At 35.8% G+C, this 20563-nt stretch overlaps 1 protein-coding gene across 1 annotated transcript in view; it reads left to right on the top strand.

The window, feature by feature from the left end:
• Positions 1 to 20241, top strand: part of ABCA12 (ATP binding cassette subfamily A member 12) — a 171433-nt gene extending 151192 nt beyond the window's left edge. Inside the window, exons 40-53 of the mRNA XM_090283410.1 lie at positions 978 to 1032; positions 1598 to 1775; positions 3252 to 3367; positions 4416 to 4575; positions 5698 to 5951; positions 7958 to 8162; positions 9231 to 9340; positions 9642 to 9783; positions 10818 to 10952; positions 12895 to 12998; positions 14176 to 14268; positions 15357 to 15462; positions 17754 to 17891; positions 19220 to 20241. Coding sequence (XP_090139536.1) covers positions 978 to 1032; positions 1598 to 1775; positions 3252 to 3367; positions 4416 to 4575; positions 5698 to 5951; positions 7958 to 8162; positions 9231 to 9340; positions 9642 to 9783; positions 10818 to 10952; positions 12895 to 12998; positions 14176 to 14268; positions 15357 to 15462; positions 17754 to 17891; positions 19220 to 19321 — 1898 coding nt within the window. The 3' untranslated portion in view covers positions 19322 to 20241. The remainder of the gene's footprint in view (positions 1 to 977; positions 1033 to 1597; positions 1776 to 3251; positions 3368 to 4415; positions 4576 to 5697; positions 5952 to 7957; positions 8163 to 9230; positions 9341 to 9641; positions 9784 to 10817; positions 10953 to 12894; positions 12999 to 14175; positions 14269 to 15356; positions 15463 to 17753; positions 17892 to 19219) is intronic.
• Positions 20242 to 20563: the final 322 nt, after the last annotated feature.

Here is a 20563-nt window from a genome sequence, read left to right as displayed (position 1 = left end):
CGAGAGAGTAGAACTTTAGAAAAACTCCATAACTTTTAGGCATTGTGAAGGGACCTTAATACACTACTATAATGAACATATGCTCCATTAGCAATAGGTAAGAAAGTTCTCGCTCCTCTAATGGCTCTAGGAACCAGTATTTAAGGGATATCTTCCTTCCATTCCTCACCATTCTTTTCCAAAGCATAGACTTTACCTTCACACTGTGATTCTTTGGGAAATTGCCACCTGCCCATTTGGACTCTGGCTAACTAACATCCTCTAAAGAAGAAGAGGAAAGAAGCTGGCTTCTAACTCAGGAAGTGAAACCAACCGTGGGAGACCCCAGTAATTTGGACCATATTGGAATTAAGTGACTACTTTTCTGAAGCCAACTAGTTTCTCTGAATCTTCTTTGATCTTTATGTTTCAATGCAAATCCCTTGCGGGTAGCTGAAGCTTCAGCCCTACTGTGGTAGAATTCTAGAATAATAGGCATCTTAGAAATATTACAGTTAAAGGGGAGGAGGGATATTCTCAGGTACTAATTTCCCCACCACAGCCAATAGCACAATGAAGAAGGTTGGGGAGAGGGGATAAGTGTCTTTTCTTCAGCAGATCCTCATATAATTGGTCTCCCTTTGAGTTGTTTCTTTATATGCCATAAATTTCTGAAGTGATGCAAATAAAGAGAAGAATATGGAAACAATTACTTAAATATAACAGAAAGTGAAATACTATATAAGAAATGTAGATTCTTGCCCCTACCTTCAAAATTTCATACACAATCTGAAAACATTTTTTTTCTTTTTATGTGTCTCGAATTGTATGGCATTGATGAGACTGGAAGAAAACCATTTCTTTTGAAAGAGTATCCCCAAAGTAAAATTTGTGAGGTCATAGCATAAGGAAAAGAAGCATTGCATATCATTCTCTAAAAAATGGTGTTTCTGATGAACTGAATGCCTACTAATGAAAATTATTGTCTCTTCTTTAAGGCATCATCATGTATAGTCACCCTTATCCAGGAGTGCAAGACCAAGAACAAGCCACGTAAGTACATATATCTGGCACGACTACTTCTTCCTTGGCATAGTCGAGTCTCTGTGTAAAGTACTGTAATTGGAAATCACAGTTGTATCTGAATGAGTGTCAATCTAGAAAAGCTGATAATATAACTCACTGGCTGGGATAAAAGGAGTTTCTGAAACAGCGTGCAGTGGAGTTGCCGAGTTGTACTTAATGTAGATTCACAGAATCTGCTGCTTTTGTAAGTCAGGTGTGTAAGTGCTTCCTCATCTCAATTTCCCTGCATAGCATTTAAGCAATATTTCTATGCTCAAGAACTATATATCCCTTGATACATCCCGTAACTCGTAGAGGCTGAGGATTTTCTGTCAAATGTCCTCAGTCAATTCAGATGCGCTAGAGTGGCATTTATTCCAGGGTCACAGCCAAGTCATGCAGGAGATATTATCTGGCTTTCTTGCAGGAAGACTTATTTGTGTCACAGCCAACTCTTATACTGTCTTGCTGATGGTTTAATCATGAATCTTCTTGAAAGGAAAAGAGTTCCAAAAACTTATGTGTGCTTTCTTCTCCCTATTGCTCACTATAGAATGAGCAGCTTAATCGATATTTTAGTAGCGCTCTCCATCCTGATGGGCTACTCCGTCACCACTGCCAGCTTTGTCACCTATGTTGTAAGGGAGCATCAGACCAAGGCCAAGCAGCTGCAGCATATTTCAGGCATCGGTGTAACCTGCTACTGGGTCACAAACTTCATTTATGACATGGTGAGTAGCTTGTGTATTTGCAGGAAGACAGGATTGATTTGAGTAGAAGACATCAGTTTAATATCTGAGATTTATTTACGCTAGTGTGTGAAGATTATTACCACAAAATAAGTAAATTAAGAAAAAATGCTTTGCATCAGGCTCATAGTCAGCCATCCAGTGGATGGGTGATGTGCTAGAGCTACATTTATTCCAAGGTCACAGAAAAATCCACTTGCCCTCATCTCTGTGGTCAGAGGCCAACTTGGATCAGATCCCCCAGGACACTTATTGAATGTAGATATCTGGGTCCACTCCAAATCTGTTAGATCCCTATCTTAGAAGTGAAGCCCGGAAAATATGCACTTTTGATAAAGTTCTTCGAGTTATTTTATGCACAATGAAGTTTGAGAATCACTACTGTGGAGAAAACAGAGACTTTGCAGAATACCCTTGCACAATGATACCAAATAACCAAGGTGGTAAAGATGTAATCAACTAATAGTGAAAATTTCAAAGTAGCAGCCCCTGCTGAATGACACATCGAAGAAGATTAATAGAACAGTAACGGATGAATTTTATTGATAGCTCTCTTCATTTGCATGAAATGGTCCCAAAGTTCAGTTTTTTTTACACTTCAAATTGGCCAAAATCCCTAGATGGGTACGATTTGCCTGTTGATTATGGTGAAATTGTCTGAGTTGTTGTACTGACCATTGGCTTAAAGGACTGGAGAACAATTAACTGCATTATCTATTCTGTGAATGTGTCCAGTGAGGTCTGAAATGCACTTGTTGTAGAAGTCAAATCTAAAAGAATAGTAATTACTCTTCTGGACTTAATAGGAGCTTTAATGTTAAGAAAGCCTAACAGTATACACTTCCATGAAGAGCTACTATTTAGATTCTGTTGTCCTATCTGGTGCCCACTGCAACTTAAGCGATTCCCTCTGCTCCTAAATTAAATTACCAACTCTTTTATTGTGTGCATCTTGCTGTAAACTCTAAAACTGAGCTCTTTGTTCATGAGCCTATGGTTCTAAGAATGTGCAGGACCCGCTGCTCTGCTGTTTTGCAGACTGCCTCATACTGATAACCAAGCCTTAGAAATCAGCCATCTGAGAGAGTTCCAGCATTCAGAATGAAATACATTCTTTGAGGACTGAATTGAATGCTAGGATACCCGGCTGTCTTATTTCTCTCTGAACTTCTAGCACCAAATCCTTCAAAGTCTTGACGCCTGGAGGCAGGAACACTAGGGACTCCGTATATATCTATAAAGACGAAGGCTGGCTTGACCTTGTAGTGCAGGGGACAACTTCTAGAATAAAATCAGTGTAAAATAAGCTGGGTGTTACAAGCAACAGGAACATACATAAAAATTCATTCCTTCAAATATTTCTAAGTCAACTTGTTACAGTTTTAAACTAGAAGGGCTATTGATTTTCCTTTTAAAATACCTGCCATGTATTGAACATTGTTTTACATATTTCCATAGGTCTTCTATTTGGTGCCTGTGGCATTTTCAATTGGTGTCATTGCAATTTTCAAGTTACCTGCTTTCTACAGTGGAAACAACCTAGGCGCTGTATCTCTCCTACTTTTGCTGTTTGGGTAAGCTGCAGTGAAAGAAAAATAAACATATGGATTAAGATTCATTTCAACAATCATGACACTAGGCACAAACAGAACCTAACGCTCATTAGCTTATGGACAATTGCCTTGGGTTTCCATTAGCCATGAGCGATGATTCTTGCTAGTTCACAGTTTATAAAGTACAATACTTCTGAAAGTGAATCTTGTCATTAGTAATACCTGCCATTAATGAACACTTACTAGGTACCAAGTGTCATGCTTAACAATTTACATATGTAATTTAATTTTCATAAAAATGGAGGCTTTAAAATGATCAGAAAAAATATATATGTGTAAATGAATTACTGTATTGGCAAAATTTGAATACATGTAGCATTATAAAATATATATTTATTTTATTTATATTTTTATAGATGTCTAAATCACACACATAATATTGTTTCTATATTAGGTTAAAACAGGTAATATAGTTTTATACCATCAATGCTTCTTTCTCACCTGAAAGCTTGGGTCTATCCATTCAGTTAGCAATTGCAGCTGATGAAGGATCTGTCTGTCTCTAGTTCTACTTCATTACCCCAAAGATTGCTCAAGTATTTGCTCAAAACAAGACAGAAAGCTTCTAAGCATACCCTGTCTGCTTAGCTTGCTTAAAATAATACCATTATTTTTCTCAACTTTAAATTGTAAGGTTTATATTTATTAAATCCATATTTCTAAGAAGAAAAATGAGTTCTTCCCTAGGTGAGGTAACACCATCTCTAGGAGGAATTAATTTGAAATTACAATGATGTAGGACTGCTCAAGTTTCCTTTAAAAAGAGGATTCTTACTGTCATTTTAAAAACAATCTTTGGATTTTGTTGTTGTTAAAGAGAAGAATAGAAAAGAGAGAGAGAGAGAGATCTAGCTACATGGCTTGGTAATTCATTCTTAATGTTTATTTTCACTTTGAAACTCCATCTAAGTATGTATATATGTATGTATACATGTATAATGTATGTATGTATTGAATAAAGGAGAATAATGAATTCATGATTTTAATTCTTAGTATTATTAACATACAGGTATGCCACATTTTCTTGGATGTATTTGCTGGCTGGGCTCTTCCGTGAAACAGGCATGGCTTTCATCACTTACGTCTGCATTAACCTTTTCTTTGGCATCAATTCCATTGTTTCCTTGTCAGTGGTATACTTTCTGTCCAAGGAAAAGCTCAATGATCCGGTAAGGTCCTTTATTAGTCTGCTAAACTTCAGTGAATGTCTCAAAGTCTTCAACATGCCCAAGGTGGAAATATGGTCTGTATTTTGCATTCTCTAAGTAGAAAAGAGGAATTTTATTAGAGTCTATTAAATTTAGTAGAGGAAAACTACAGCCTTTAAAAATTCCTTTTAGGCTCCACCTAGGTTAATAACTATGATTGGACTTACCCATTGGCGAAACTATTGACATATGATAGGGCTTGAGTGGGGTGATAAGGGTGCAATCAGGTATATTGTATGGCATGACAAAAATCATGTAACCAATTGGTCAGCTAAAATTTTTACTCATTAGCAAATTGTTATGGTATAGTAGTGACAAGGACAATGGCTTAGTTATATGACTATGGATTAAGATTCATTTCAACAATCATGGAAAAAATATACTAATTCTTTCCCTTTCAATCATGTGTTGAAGCCTGCTTTATTATAAGCATCATTTTCTATTCAGAGCTGACAATTATGATTAGTGAGAAGGGAAGCACTAACCGTGCCAGGCAATTGAATGGAAAAAAAAGAGAGGAAATGAAGTGAACCAAGGGAAAAACAAGCACACTCCAGGAGGAAGAAAAGAACTCATGGGGTGTATGTGGTTGGCCCTAAGTGTGAATAACACGAAAACGAGCTATTTGCTTCTCATGAAGATAAGTTGCTGTCTCCTTCCATCTCATTTCACCATTTTAGTTCCTCTTCAAATAGAAATAACCCGAGGTTCCAAAATTGTGCTTTTCTAAATTCCTCTTTCACCCAGACATCTACTGATACCCTATATCAGATTGCAACGTCCTGGCTATTCCTAAATTCCTACGATCTAAAACAGGTCTAGAAGTGACTATGTCTTCAAGGTTTGCCTGACACCTTAAATCATCTTAGAAAAAACATTATTTCTTCTTGTATTTTAGTAGTGAGTTTCCACCATTTATTTGGCTGCGATAAATATCTATAAGCAAATTCAGTATGCAAGTGAAGTAGTTGCCAGTCTAGATAAGCTTCTCATGTTCCAATATTTATCTACATCTAGTTTTTAATTTTTGTCAATTAGTTGGAAGCCTAACACTGAACTTTATTTTTATTTCTCTTATTTCAGACCTTAGAACTTATTTCTGAAACCCTCAAGCGTATTTTCCTGATTTTCCCGCAATTCTGTTTTGGCTATGGATTGATTGAACTTTCTCAACAACAGTCGGTTCTAGACTTCTTAAAAGCATATGGTGTGGAATACCCAAGTGAAACCTTTGAGATGGATAAACTAGGTGCAATGTTTGTGGCTTTGGTTGCTCAGGGCACGATGTTTTTTATCTTACGACTCTTAATCAATGAATGGCTAATAAAGCAAATCAGGTAAACATATAGTATATGATATCCATGATGGAACTCAATTCAAAATATTCAGGGAAAGGCCAATATGTCTAAGCCTTTTCATTAATGTATAAATGTTTTGCTCAAAAAAACTTCTTCAAAAACTGTAGTATAATTTACCATTCACTTCATTCAAAAAATGGTTATCGAATCTTACTATGTGTCTGCAGTATTGCTGTGGACTGGAGAGTAAGTAACATCAAGCTCACAGTTGTGAGCCTTAAAAAGATTAAGATTGAGTGGTGGAGAGAAACGTGTACACAAACAAAAGATGTAGTGTGCTTATGTTGTTTGAGTTGGGAAGGTAGAAAATAAAAACGGGGAAAGAAGATTGAGTATGTAGCACATTAGAAATAAATTTGGGAAAAGAAAATTGAAATATTGAGGACAGAATCATAAATATACCTATCATTAACCCAACAATTCCATTTCTAGGAATTTTTTTCTGCAGATATGCTTATAAATATGTGGAATTATGTATGTACAAAATTATTCATCACAGCAAGCATTTCCTAATAGCAGAAGAATGAAAACAGTCTAAATCCTTTATTTATGGACTTCTTAAATAAATTATACACATATATTCATAAATTAAATACCTTGCAACCATTAGACATATTTGTGTGATATTTGGGATTACTTCTAATATTTATTAAGTGAAAATTGCAGGGTTTAGAACTATTTGTAAAGTATATTGCCATTTGAGGTAGAAAAGAAATATATGTTATTTATGCAAACATATGCATAGACTATCTAATTACATGTGCCTGTGCTGAGGAGAACTGTGTATGGTTGAAGGAGATTTAATTTTCACTATATATTCTTCAGTACCACTTTAATTTTAATTTTAATTTTAATACATGATGTGACATATCACCTATCAGAAAACAAAACTTAAGTTAATAATGAAAAGAATGACAAGAGCAAAGAAAGAAAAAAATGTTGGAACATATTTAAGAAATGAGTAACACAATTTGTTTAGAACAGAATAAATGCAATGAAATAGGAAGAGCTAGAGTATGTGGTTGGAAGATTATGGAGTTTATTGAATGCCTGGTTAAAGAGATATGGTTTGGACTTTGTTCAACAAACAAAGAGTCCATTAAAGTTTTTTGAATAGAAAGCAGCATAATAAAATGGTGCCTTAGGAGGTATGATTTTGTAGAAGTAGTGCAGATTGGAAGGTGAGAGTCAGAGACATGAATGATTTGAGGTTCCTGCAAAAACCTGGATGAGAAAAAGGGAAAGCCTATGATGGTAATAGAAAAAGAAACTGATTGATGACAATGACTGGGTATTGCAAGACATTTCCAGTGTGAGCAGACTAACTGCACAAGTGGATTTTGGAATGGAGATGATTCAAAGAAAACATCACAGCTGGAACCTGTGGGGATATCTTTAAAATACACAGAAACATTGGGAGGAAGACCTAACCTGATTTGTTGGGTTTTTAAGCTTTGTCTGGTTTGGTTTGCTTTGGTATTTGTTAAGCGAGATACTGAGGTGGGTTTGGGACTTAGTGAGTTTCCAGGGCTGATAACCTTCATATATTGCATAGATCGTAGGTAAGACATTCATATTATTGATGATAAGAGAAGAAATAGAGAGGGTTTTTTAAAAGGTGGTCACTGATTGTGGAATTCTAAGTGTTGACTCATATTAATGACTCTGGTCTCTGTTAGGAAGTAACTTTCAAACCCAAACTGACCTCCTTATTACAAAATTAGGAATCTGAGTTGTAACAGTGAATCTGTACACATTCAAGGCATGGTAAGCAAAAGCTGTTTTTCCAGATATCATAATGAATATGGTGAAGAGCATTTACACTAATTTTTAGGTTATTTGAGAATCATAGTGTATAACAAATTTAAAACAAGCCTAGTATGTGATAGCACGATTTTAGTGAACTGAGAATCCATCAAAACATGTCAAAATTGAATGGTGCCATTTCAAAATCACTGATGCAAATCATTGGGTTCATTTTTTAGACTCTTCTTCAGAAACTTTAATTCTTCACCTGTAACTGAGACAATAGATGAAGATGAAGATGTGCGGGCTGAGAGGTTAAGAGTTGAGAACGGTGCAGATGACTTAGACCTGGTTCAACTCCATCGTCTCACGAAGACCTACCAACTTATTCACAAAAAGATCATTGCTGTAAACAACATCAGCATTGGGATACCTGCTGGGGAGGTAAAGAATAACGTTTTATTTCTAATTGTCCTCAGTATTGGCACGAGAAGTGACCAATACAAATTCTTATTTTTCCTCAGTTTTTTTCTAGACATAGGAAAGTCAACTTCTGAATCTTTTGATGGATTTTATATATAAAATTTACATGGGTCCATACTAGTCCTCCCTCTTCATAAGGAGGATTTATCACAGATCAAGTCCTGAGCACCTTCCCAAGCTCCTATCCTCCTGGGGTAGGCTGTCAGGCAGGAGGCCTGTGCAAGGTGCCATCTTCAACTTCTAGCTTCCAGGCCTCTTCAAAAGAGAACATAAAGAAATCAGTTGTCAGACGTGAGGTCCCAGGACTGCATCCATATTTATTTTTGTAGTTTTCATAGAAGGAATAAAGCAGCTTGGAAAGAAGAAAGAGAATGTGGGCATCTCCCTTTGTTTTCGAGCAGAGCTGCAAAATAAATGTATCAAATTTATTCAGCAGCATATAGAAATCATTGCTTAAGTAGCCTTTTCAGTGAAGTTGTGAGTCAAGTTGGTATGACTAATGTGAAATCTGTAAGTACAATGACTTTGTCAGGTTAGCATATCTTACTTGGGTATTTTATCATGTCACACAAATGTATAAAGGGAAAAGAGGACAAAGATACAAAAGGGCCCATTTGTTTTAATTTTTTTTCAATTATATTTGATGTACAATATTATATTAGTCTCAAGCATACAACTCAATGATTAGACATTTATATAACTTATGAAGCGATCACCCCAGTACATCTAGTACCCATCTGGCACCGTGCATAGTTATTACAAGATTATTAACTATATTCCCTTTGCTGTACTTAACATCCCCATGAGAATTCTGTAACTAACAATTTAGCATCCATTTCTTTTAAACTAGAAAGTTTTAGCAAATGCTAACTGAGCACTATAATATCCATGAATATTTCCAATGATTGATTGATTGATTGATTCATTGGTCATTTATTTTACTCAAGGAAAAGGAGGAAAGAGATATAATAGTAACATTCTTTGGTTTGAATTAAGGCTTACATCTTTTTATCCCCTCCCACTAACCAGTGCTTTGGCCTTCTTGGAGTGAATGGAGCAGGAAAGACCACTATCTTCAAGATGCTGACTGGAGACATCATTCCTTCAAGTGGAAACATTCTGATCAGAAATAAGGCTGGGTAGGAAAAACAAATGCTTTAATTTACCCAGAACATCATAACTGAATGAGAAATATAATTAAAGATCCTTTATTTTATTATATGGTTATATGACTGAAACCTCAGGGGGCGGGGAACAGCTATTTAAACAAGTAGAAAGTTTTAACGCTTTAAGTGTAATTGTGACAGTGGGGTTATTTTATCTCTTTTTATCAGAATCACCAATTGCCATGACCAAAATAGAGCTGCCTTCCCATTATTTGTGAACAAAGAGGGAAATATCTTTTGAAAGTCATCTGTATTTTTGATTCTTCCAATTTAGATCTCTGGCTCACGTCGACTCTCACAGCTCCCTCGTTGGCTACTGTCCTCAGGAAGATGCCTTAGATGACCTGTTATCTGTGGAAGAACATTTGTATTTTTATGCCAGGGTACATGGAATTCCAGAGAAAGATATTAAAGATGTGAGTAATAGTGTAGAAAACTAGATTATTTGAAAAACCATATTGTTTCTGCTTCCTGCCCCCAAGACCAAGTTGACATTCACAACACTATGATATTTCCTCCTGACAATGTTAGTGGACACAGTATTAGCTTGATTGCATGTATCATATACACACCTATGAGCTCAGCTTTAGAAGCAGCTCAAGGGTGTTTGTTCAGTTACTTTTTAAGAAGTATTCAATGAAGGATCGCACTTGCCTTGGCTGTGGGTGGAGCATTGATTGGTGATGCCTGTACATCCTTTAGTGTCCAAATAAGCAGTAAAACGTGTCATTACCTACAAAATGACCAAGTAAGGATAGATTCCAATTTGATTTTTTAAATTTGGTTTTGTAGTTCACTACAATTATTTGCTTTTGTAATGGAATGGTTAACCCTTCGGGAAATTTCCTCTGGTTTTGCAGCCCCAGGGACCTGTTGAAATCCTCCTAGGATTTCTCTGTCTGCCAGGGCTATTTAAGTGCAAAAATAGCCACACGCACTCCTGATTCCTCAGTTAATGTGCTAAAATTTTGATACTGGGTCAGTCTGACAAAGGCTTAAAGCCTTTGTGACAACTCCCCTCTCAGTGAGAAGAAAGATGAAACAGCCCCGACAATCCATGAGGAAATCTGCCTTGAGAAAGGCGACGTTCTGTTTTAGCTCTTTTACTCTTTCCTATGAATTCCTGTGTTATCGAAGCAGAAAGAACAATCCACAGTTGTAAACACAGACACACACTCACTCGCACACATGCACACACCTCTAGGGGGAAAATCCTGCTTGAAAAGGAGCCTCCACACCATTGCTTCTATGTCTTCAATGATTATTAATTTTTAAGTGGAACTTTGAAAATAAAATCTATGTTAAGTTGAAATGTTTGAATTTTTCAGGTATGTATTTCTTCCCTGTAACATTTTCTTTTCACAAACAGCTTTTATGCTTGTTTGTTTGTTTAGTGCTTTAAAGGTTTTAGCAGGAGAAGGTCATCCTAACTGTCTTTTCTGCCCCACAGACCGTTCATAAACTCCTATGGAGACTTCACCTGATGCCCTACAAGAACAGAGCCACTTCTATGTGCAGCTACGGCACAAAAAGAAAATTGTCCACCGCCCTGGCCTTGATAGGGAGGCCTTCCATCCTGCTGCTGGTGAGAGAGTGGTTGGGAAACAGGCTACTACATACTTAGAACCACGGACCCCATCGTGTGTGTAACATTTCATTCTCATGACTGGAATGAACATTTATGGAGGGTTCACTATGTGCTGGTTATTTTGCGAAGCCCTTTACCTATACTGTCTCATGAAAGGAATTTCTATCAGCAAATAATTTGTTGCCACGACAATGTGCCCTCAAGAATGTTTTTGTCTAAAGCTGTGTTGCAGTTGGTTTCAGAAGAAACCCTTGGCATGGGAATGGGAAGTAACTGGAACAAATTCAGGGTATACAAATGAGTCGGTATTGGAATATGGTAGAATTTGATTCCCAGTTACTGTAGAAATCAGTTCTATTGGTAACTGATCAGGTGAGCTAACATGTTTTTAAACTTCTAAAAGGGTGGAAAGACACATGTTAAAACAATGTGTTGTGCTAAAATTTTATTCCCTTGTTACTTTTAACTATGAGCTACCTAGTTTGGGATGTGATTAGTTATCTGCCATTTTATTTTATCTGAATTTTTTAAGGCAAGGACTCTATTCCACATTTATATTTTTGTTAAGGGTTAAAAAATTAAATTGATCACCTAGAAATGTAAATTACACACACAGGTAACAGCATCCTGTCCCCTGGGTCAAACAATGTAAAAAGTGTTTGTTTCAGAGAAATAAGCTTGTCCTTATTTTGGAAGATCCCCTTCATTTAAGGATGTCCAACTCCAAAAGAGCCTTAACTAGATGCAATAAAAATCCACTTATAAATCACACATTATATCAGGGATTAAGTCATGCAGAGGATCAATTCATGTAAACTGCCCAGATAGAGTGATGCACAGCCCATCATTCTATAATACCGGAGCTTGTAATGTGTTATATTCCTGCCAATCGATGCTTATAATGGAATTTTATTGTGTAAGTGTCCCTTAAATTGAACAAAACAATCCTTAGGCACTCCTGTGAGATAATAGATGTAAAGTACTTCAAAAAGTTAAAAGCGCTATGCAAATGTTACATATTGAGTCTCACTGAAATACAGGCTATTTCAGTAAAGATACTATTATTTTATTTTATGTACACTTACTATGTATGCTGTCATCTTTAAAAATAGATTCTTTGACAATATACCCTTTACTATTTTCCCACATTACCACTCATTTCTTTCTTTAAATTTAAATTTAAGCCCTTACTATAAAAACAAGCCTCTGGTGAGCCTTTATAATACATTCCATTATGAATATATATTTTTAATTTTTACCTAATCTTGACCCACAATTGTGTTTGTTTAATCATCTGTCAGGACATGTTATTGCTTGTATAGATTATCCATTGCTACATTTTTAATTTTATGTCTGAAAAATTTTTGAGATATAATTTACTTTAAAAATATAATTTATATCTTTCTACTCGGTAGTTTGTGTAAACCTTATGCTTATTTCCCCAAGGAGTATAAAATTTCAATTAATGACATAAAACTAAAAGTATACCTCAAATGTAGAAACTGAAAAATTAAATTATGTTCTTTCCACTTCACATGGCATTTTATTACACACAGCCACCCTTCTGCTATGAGAAGAAAGGTGGCAATCTTGTAGTGCAGCTTCAAATACATATGTGACAATGTAGTATTAGATGTAAAAACTCTGCTTTGTCAGTAATTGAAGCAGGATTTTTTCCAAAGAAATATAGGAGACAAGTGTAAAGTTAACAGGTGTCAGCTTCAATGAGACACTTCTTAAAACAGATTGGTGATTTTAAATGATTAATTTTGAGCTTTTTGACAGCAGCAGAAAGGAGTCTATTACAGATAAAACAAGTTAGTCACAGGACTTCGCAAAGTGATTTCTGTTCTAGAGAAGTGAGATGTATTGATTCATGTTAAGAACCTCATCAGAAATTAATTAATTCGATAAATTTTCCTTGTAACTTTCTATTAAGGATGAGCCGAGCTCTGGGATGGATCCTAAATCCAAACGGCACCTCTGGAAGATTATTTCAGAAGAAGTACAGAATAAATGTTCCGTCATCCTCACATCTCACAGGTAAATTGCGTGTGGGAACTTTAAGGTCAATGGGCACAATTCTAGGATGATAAGTGGGAAAAGGTAATTCCCATGTAATGTGTATTGATGATGAATGTCCACAATTAGATGAAAGTATTTTATGTTTATAGTCTTAGGAACAAGTCAGGCAGCTTACATTGTGAGACTCCAGCTCCAGGCCTAAACAATCTTTTTATAAACAAATTTCTTATGACTTATGACCCTCGCAACTCAACTATGATTGCCCGCTGCCCAGCACATAAGTTCAGCACCTTCTGACTTCATATTCAAGGACTTTTATTATATAAATTTCTACCTTCCCCCCTCCCCCATGAGCCCCTCTTCTATCAGTCAGTCTGAATGCCTTGTGATTCCTTACACACTCGTTGACCTTTCCTGTCACCGTGCCCTGGAAATGATCTTTTGACAAAGTCTCTCCAAGTTATAATCTTACCAGTCCCTTACGAACCAGTTCAAAGACCTCTTTCCATGATGTAGACCCTTTCAATCAGTTAAGTAAAAAAACTGCTGAAGCATTTTATCTGTGCTTTTCTCATCAGGTTGACCTTATACGAAGTTCATCCTTTTATAATCAAAGAAAAAGTATTAGATTTGTTTATAATAAAGAGACTTGGTTCTATCCTCACTTGCCCTAGCACACAGTTTCCGATATGTTAATTAGATCATTTATTTAATTTTCATGAACTTTTGTATGAAGTGGACAAGGTGATACTGAAGATTCCTCCAGTTATCATAGTCTATGAAATTAGAAATTATATAATCACATGCAGGTTAACTGGTTATAAATACAAAAACATAAAAACCAACTGAGTACAGATTACGAAGCATAATGAAAAGAACTCAGCATTATTTTGGAAACATGTCTTCGGAAATGTAGGTCTTAAATCAAAGCTTAAAGGAGCTTGAAAAAATAATGTACTTGATAGAGAGAGCATTCCAACTGAGAGAGATGGCCTCAGAAGGAGTCATAATAAACCCTATATGAAGACATTTAATTTGTATTAAAAAATGTTTTTAGTTCTTCAAGGGAAAAGAAATATTAAGGAACTACAAGAGCATTTCTAAAATGCCATAGTGAAATAATTAAGCTTATGTTCATGAACTCAAACCCAATTTTCTGTGCCCAGAATTTTGAAATGATTGTGCTGTCTTTCAGCATGGAAGAATGTGAAGCTCTCTGTACCAGGCTGGCCATTATGGTGAATGGAAGGTTCCAGTGTATTGGATCTTTGCAGCATATTAAGAGCAGGTGAAGCACAAATGCGCTGTTTAACATATGGTGTAGGGTAATCAATCCAATGTACTTGGCTCACCTTCAGGATCCCCTCGGCAGCCTGCCCTGCAATGAGTGGTGAAACAGGAATGGAGAAGATAATCATTGAATCATCTTTTGGTTAAATTATCTTAGTGGGGGTTGGATGTATTTTTAGTTCATAACCCCCAAGCACCTAAAAGCTTTAAAAAATTAATCCACAAGCAAAATACCCTCAAGAAGCAGTTTCACGAGTTTACTCAATAACAAATTAGACCTTGACAGGTAAACGAAGGCATAGATTTTTTTCTAGCATGTTCATTTGCCATTTGCACAGGCTTTCAGTAAGCTACTTGATGTTTTTATCACATTCAAAACCTTTTGGTCAAAAATACATTGGGGAAATGTGCATAAATATCATATTAGCAAAGTTAAATTAAACTAATATTTTATATTTGCCAGACTGCATATGAATTTATATATGCATATAATCTCCAAACTTCATGATATTATACCTTTATCTGTACATCTGGCTTTCTTATACAATAGTATTGACCAAGATGAGAAAAAAGGATGGTCAAAGCCTTATACTGCTGTTCTCAAAAAGTCTGTTGCCATTTGTTTACAAACTCTACTCTTGGTGCTAACAGTTAGTTAGTATATTTATTTTTTATCTATATTTAAAACCCAATTACATTAATCTTTACCATTGACGCCAAATCTCCAATGAGTTGCCTGTCAATACCTTGTTTGCTTTAAATTATGAAGTACTTAATCCTAGAAATTGACATCAACTATCGATTCATGGATGTCAGAGAAAGCCAATAGTTTATATTTTCTTTCTAATGCAGCTTTTGTCCAAAAAGTCTGACTTTACAGAGTGGTAGACATAAATTTTTAAAAATCATGGCAGTGCATTATTTCTAGTTTGCTGCATGCCCTGAACTTTCATGACAAAATAACAGTCTTTATATAAGAAAAGGGCTGTAACGGTTAGCTGGGGTCTTGTTTCATTACCTAGAACCCCAGTGGAGCTATTTAAACAAAACGTAACTTATACAGTGTTTTGTACTTTTTCTTTCCAGGTTTGGACGAGGATTTACTGTCAAGGTTCATGTGAAGAATACCAAAGTTAGCATGGAGGCCCTCACAGCGTTCATGCAAATGCACTTTCCAAAAACGTACTTAAAAGTAAGAGATTATTCTGCCTTCTTATATTGACTGGTTTTGATAGTCTCATATCATAGTGTATGTTTGCCATTTTCAATGTGACCTATATAGCTTTATTATTAATCTTAACATATTTGTTAGCTAAAGATATGTAAGATACTTTGCAGCACACTTAGTATAAACAAACAGGAACTCAAATTACTCTATCCTTCAAATAGAATCAACAAATATAATTACAAAAGTTATATTTTTTGTGGCTATTAAAAGTAATATTATCTTTTACATACTTTTATTTATTTCTTCTTTGCAAAGGCTTTATGACCATACTATATTAGTATTCAAGTTGTGTGACCAAGTACATTTCTTTTTAGAAAAAAAATGTATAGTGTTCCAGAATGTCACAGCCAGAAGAAATTATCTCCTTTTCTCCCCTCATCTGAAAAAGCCCATGAAGGTTTGAGCAGAACTGCTTAAAAATCAAGTTCTTAAGACCCACACGAGTTGAGACATTGTTCAATTAATTTCAACTTACCATACATTTCCACAGGATGGACACATACAAATATATGCCTATATATCTCATATAGTACAAACTTAAAATAAAATAAATGCACTTGACAAAAATGTTATAATTATATAACATCTTTGATGTACAGGTAGTTTGTGCAAGATGATTATAGCAAATGATAATTTTAAAAGGAAATCATCTGTGGAATGGTGAAAAGACATTGGAAGTCTTGGATTGAGGTCCAGCTCTCCCTGTGTGATTTCCAGCAAGACATTTAAAGTTTCTGAGCCTTCTTTTTTTCATCTGTAAAGGAGCAATAATGACATCTACGTCACAAGACTGTAGTGAGAAATAAATGATAAAATGTTCCAAAGATACTTCTTTAAGTATCTTGAAGTGATGTGAAGTGATTAGAGAAAGTAAAATAGAGTATATTTTTAAAAAACAATTATTTTTCTCAACCAAATACTTTTGCTTCAACCTTCCAAGTTTTGTCCAACTTCTCCAGGAAATAATAGATTTTACGATTCTTATCAAAGCCCATTGTCTATCATCTAAACTAAACTAAAATTTAGAAATGAAAAGACACTTTACTTGCACAAATTGCATTGGGCATAGTGCTTTTTCTTTCGATGGGTGTCTGGACTGAAAGCCTGCGTATTCCCTGAGTGATAAGATTGCATTTGCCCTTGCCTGTTCCTCGTGAGACCGGGGCTCCGCAAGACAAATGCGGTGATGATAAAAGTCTTCCTTCTCCTGAACAGACCATTCCTTTACAAGTGTGTGATGGTTTCTAGATACCTAGAAGGGAAATAGCCAGGAACAGACACACAACTTGGGAGTGAAAATAGTAAGAGCCCGACTGCAGTGACAGGTGTGATGTGAAAATAAGTCAATACGAGGGGCTATGCAGGGAGCAGAGGGGTGGGAGGAGGGGCGTCCAGCAATGCAAGCCTTGAGTACCAGGCGAAAGCACGCAGTCTTGGTTTAACGCATATAGCTTGAAGGGGGAGATTACGGAGCCAGAAAACATCCTGACTAAAGATTGCCCTAGCTGCTTTGTGACAATATGTAAGTGTATGTGGTTTGTAGGCTTCTGAAGAGAGGCTGTTGCAGTAACTAACGTGTGGAGTGATGAGGTTAAATCTGAGGGGTGTTTTAGAGGAAAAAAATATGGGATACGATAACTGATCAAATATGCAAAACAGCAACGTGTTAAAGACACTCCAAGGGAATAAGAATAGATTACTAAATCGATGTATGGCCTACCATAAAGAAACTAAAGAGAATTTTAGGGTGAGTTGTCAAAAAATACAGTGTTATTTGAATGAGGTTTGACAGTGCTGTTGAAATCTAGCCTCTTAAGCAATATAAATTGAGCAGCTAATCCTTGGCCTTTTAGAAGAATTCTAACATTTAAAAAAATGAAATTTCTAAAAAGTAATCTCTGAAAAAGTTTACATGAGCTGAGAAGCGTAATTTGACATCTGAAATACCATTCCCCAGTTTTGTTTTGTTTTGTTTTGTTTTTTTACAGGAAAGACTGTAATGGCTTTGTAAGTGCACATGAATGTAGAATGCTTCAGAATTTTCATTACCTTTTTAATTTGCTTTCTCTTTGACACCCATAAAACTTTTCATCTCATCTGTGCAAGCTGTTAGTTCAAAACATACCCATTATTTACACTGTAATGTCATCTTCAGTGGAATGAATTTCAGTGTTTTTCTTGACTTGCTCAGATATGACTAGTCAAGTCTATATTATCTAGCATTGCAAAGCTCATTTTTTCTTTGTTTCCCTCAGGATCAACACCTCAGCATGCTAGAGTACCATGTACCAGTCACGGCAGGAGGAGTAGCAAACATTTTTGATCTGCTGGAAACCAACAAGGCTGCTTTGAATATCACAAATTTCTTAGTGAGCCAGACGACTCTGGAAGAGGTAAGCTGGAGATCAGGATCCATGTGCCCAATATCACATTCATTATGACACATTCTGTTTGTCTTTTCAATGACATTCCATCTGTTTTTAGTTGAAGCAATATCTAAACTTACACCGAAAAACTTTTGCTCCATTTATTTCTAACCATATTTTGGATGTCAGGGGAAAAAATGTTCAAAGTATTAACTGTTTTTAATAGAGAAAAGATTTATTTTTCCTTTCTACAAGATATCTATATCCATCAGGTTATGCGTATGTGTAAAGCAGCAACGCATTACTTTCACCTATAAAATGAAACATTTCCCTTATATGCTCCTTGATAGGTTTCTCAAATAACACTTCTGTTGATTGACTTCCGGGATTAGAGTGTGCTGGTGTATGGAGAAAGAATTCGGTGCCAGAGTTTTAGAATGCTAAATTCAGGAAACCAAAGTGGCAAAGGCAGAATTCTTCTGTTTGACTCATATCATGTCTTAATTACATTTGTATGCAGCAGCTTGAGGCTTCCTGGGGCATCCTTTATCGCACTATATTAATTTTGCATTATATTAACTTTGTTTGGCTCAACCAGCCTGATGTATAGAACATTTGATTGCATCTCACTGAAATAGGCCTGAAAGTGAGGCCACTGGGGCCTCTGAGTTAATATATGGTGCTGCACTTTATGGATAATTTTCTATGGAGTCTTTAGACAAATATTTCCTTTCTAATACAGAATATTTAGCCTTTGGCTTGTAACTAACTGCCAGCACCATGTCTGGGACAAAACAGACTCTCAGTATTTTCTGGATGAAGTGATGACTAATAGATTTAATAACTTTAAGCAAAGTGAGAACATTCTGACTGTTAAGTAATTGGCCTACTGAACATAAAGCTAATGTGAAATTTCTATACAAATTTTATTTTAGTTCATTAACTTTTGAAATTAGTAAATTTTCTCTCAACAACACCATACAAGCATTTGATAAGGGCTTGAGTTGGGCTCCTTGTTTACACTTGATAGAAATATTGATAAAGATCATAGAGATAAAGTGGCTACATCTATTCAATTATAATGCTGGATTTTTATTATGATTATAAATATAATTATAGTTATAGATATAGATATTATTTTCAAACTCCAATTAAATTTGAATACTTAAAGGAAGGACTCCTAGTAGGAGTGTGTATATGTGTTGGCATGGTCCTATAAAACCTAATATTTTTACTTGCTCTCCTAAGTATCTACAAGCATGCATATGTGTGTGTGTGTAATGTGTGAATTAATCTTAGTTTTTCCTTTGGTTTAATCAAGCACTAATGGCTTTATCTCCCTTGAAAAAAAACAGGTTTTCATCAACTTTGCCAAAGACCAAAAATCCTATGGAACTGCTGATACCAGTAGCCAGACTTCCACCATAAGTGTTGACTCACAGGATGACCGGTTGTAGTCTTAGTACCTCCAGCAAACTGATCTCAGCAAAGCCAATGGCTTCATTTTGAGGAAGAACCACAGAAGACGCCACTTCCTTGAAGATACTACTTCCTTAAAATATCTTAATTTTGAAGCATTATACTATATAGAAAGTTTCAATTGTGTAAGACTAGCAAATAACTATAAACAGAAAGTTTTCTTTCTAAGGTCACTGAATGTTGTTGCTACTGAAATGAATTCATCTATACTCAACACTGTGAGCATGCTAATGTATACGGTGGTGATTTTTATGCCAAGATGAACCACCTCAAGATAAATGTCTTAATTTATTACTTTCAATTTAAAAAAAAGAGAGCTTAAAAAGCATGGTTATTAGTAGCTGAAAAATAAAAGTAGAAAAAAAAAGTAAGGTAGCTTGGGATAGGTAGAATTGGGAAAGCAAACAAAATAATTTATTTCCAGAAAATATCAGAATAAGCATCATCACAAAAACATGAATCTACTGTGATGTACAAAATGCTAAGGTCAAGATTAGCGTTGGCAGTAAACAGTGGGCACAATGTCTACAAAGAATATATCATTTTCCATACCTGCAAATACCTGGGGACCTACTGACCTAATTTCCACCCCCCACCCCCAAAATGGCTTTTTACAGGAATGCCATAGGAGGGCAGTTTACCCTGGTGGTAAACAGAACTTAGGTATATTCCTGCCATGCCTTGACAATAAGAGGGCACAGGGCAGAGCAAGAAGCTACTTGCTCTTCTTGGAAAAATGGGTACATCAGCTGGGCATATACAAATCTGGAAAACTGATAGAGAATCTACGTGCTGCTGGCAGGCAAGGTAATTTTTTCTAAGCTCTTACAAAAAGCTTCATGTTCTGGGCCTCTCTGCAGGAAAGATTCCCATGGAGGAAAAATGAATATGAACATAATTTTCAGCTAATTGCCCAGCTGACACAGAATCATCTTTAAGGCTATAGGATTGACTTCATAATAATGCCAAATAATATGGCCCTCGGGAAAGGTGTTTTATGTAACATTTGCGTGTGTGTGTGTGTGTGCGTGTGTGTGTGTAAAAGGTTACCAAGTGTATCTGTTTTGAAAATTAATAAACTTGAGGTTCAGAAAAAAAAAACAATTAATGAAGTCATTTTCTTTGTTAGAGAAGAACCAGAAACCTAAAAACTGGGGCCACATGGCCTACAAGGTTCCCTGTGATCTGCTCCTGCATCCCTCTCATCCCTTTCTCCGCTC

This window comes from Furipterus horrens, unplaced genomic scaffold, assembly GCF_987537825.1.
Source record: "Furipterus horrens unplaced genomic scaffold, mFurHor1.1.pri manual_scaffold_1, whole genome shotgun sequence".
NCBI lineage: Eukaryota > Metazoa > Chordata > Mammalia > Chiroptera > Furipteridae > Furipterus > Furipterus horrens.
The sequence above is the reverse complement of the archived record's forward strand: the minus strand, read 5'-3'. Positions and strand labels throughout refer to the sequence as shown.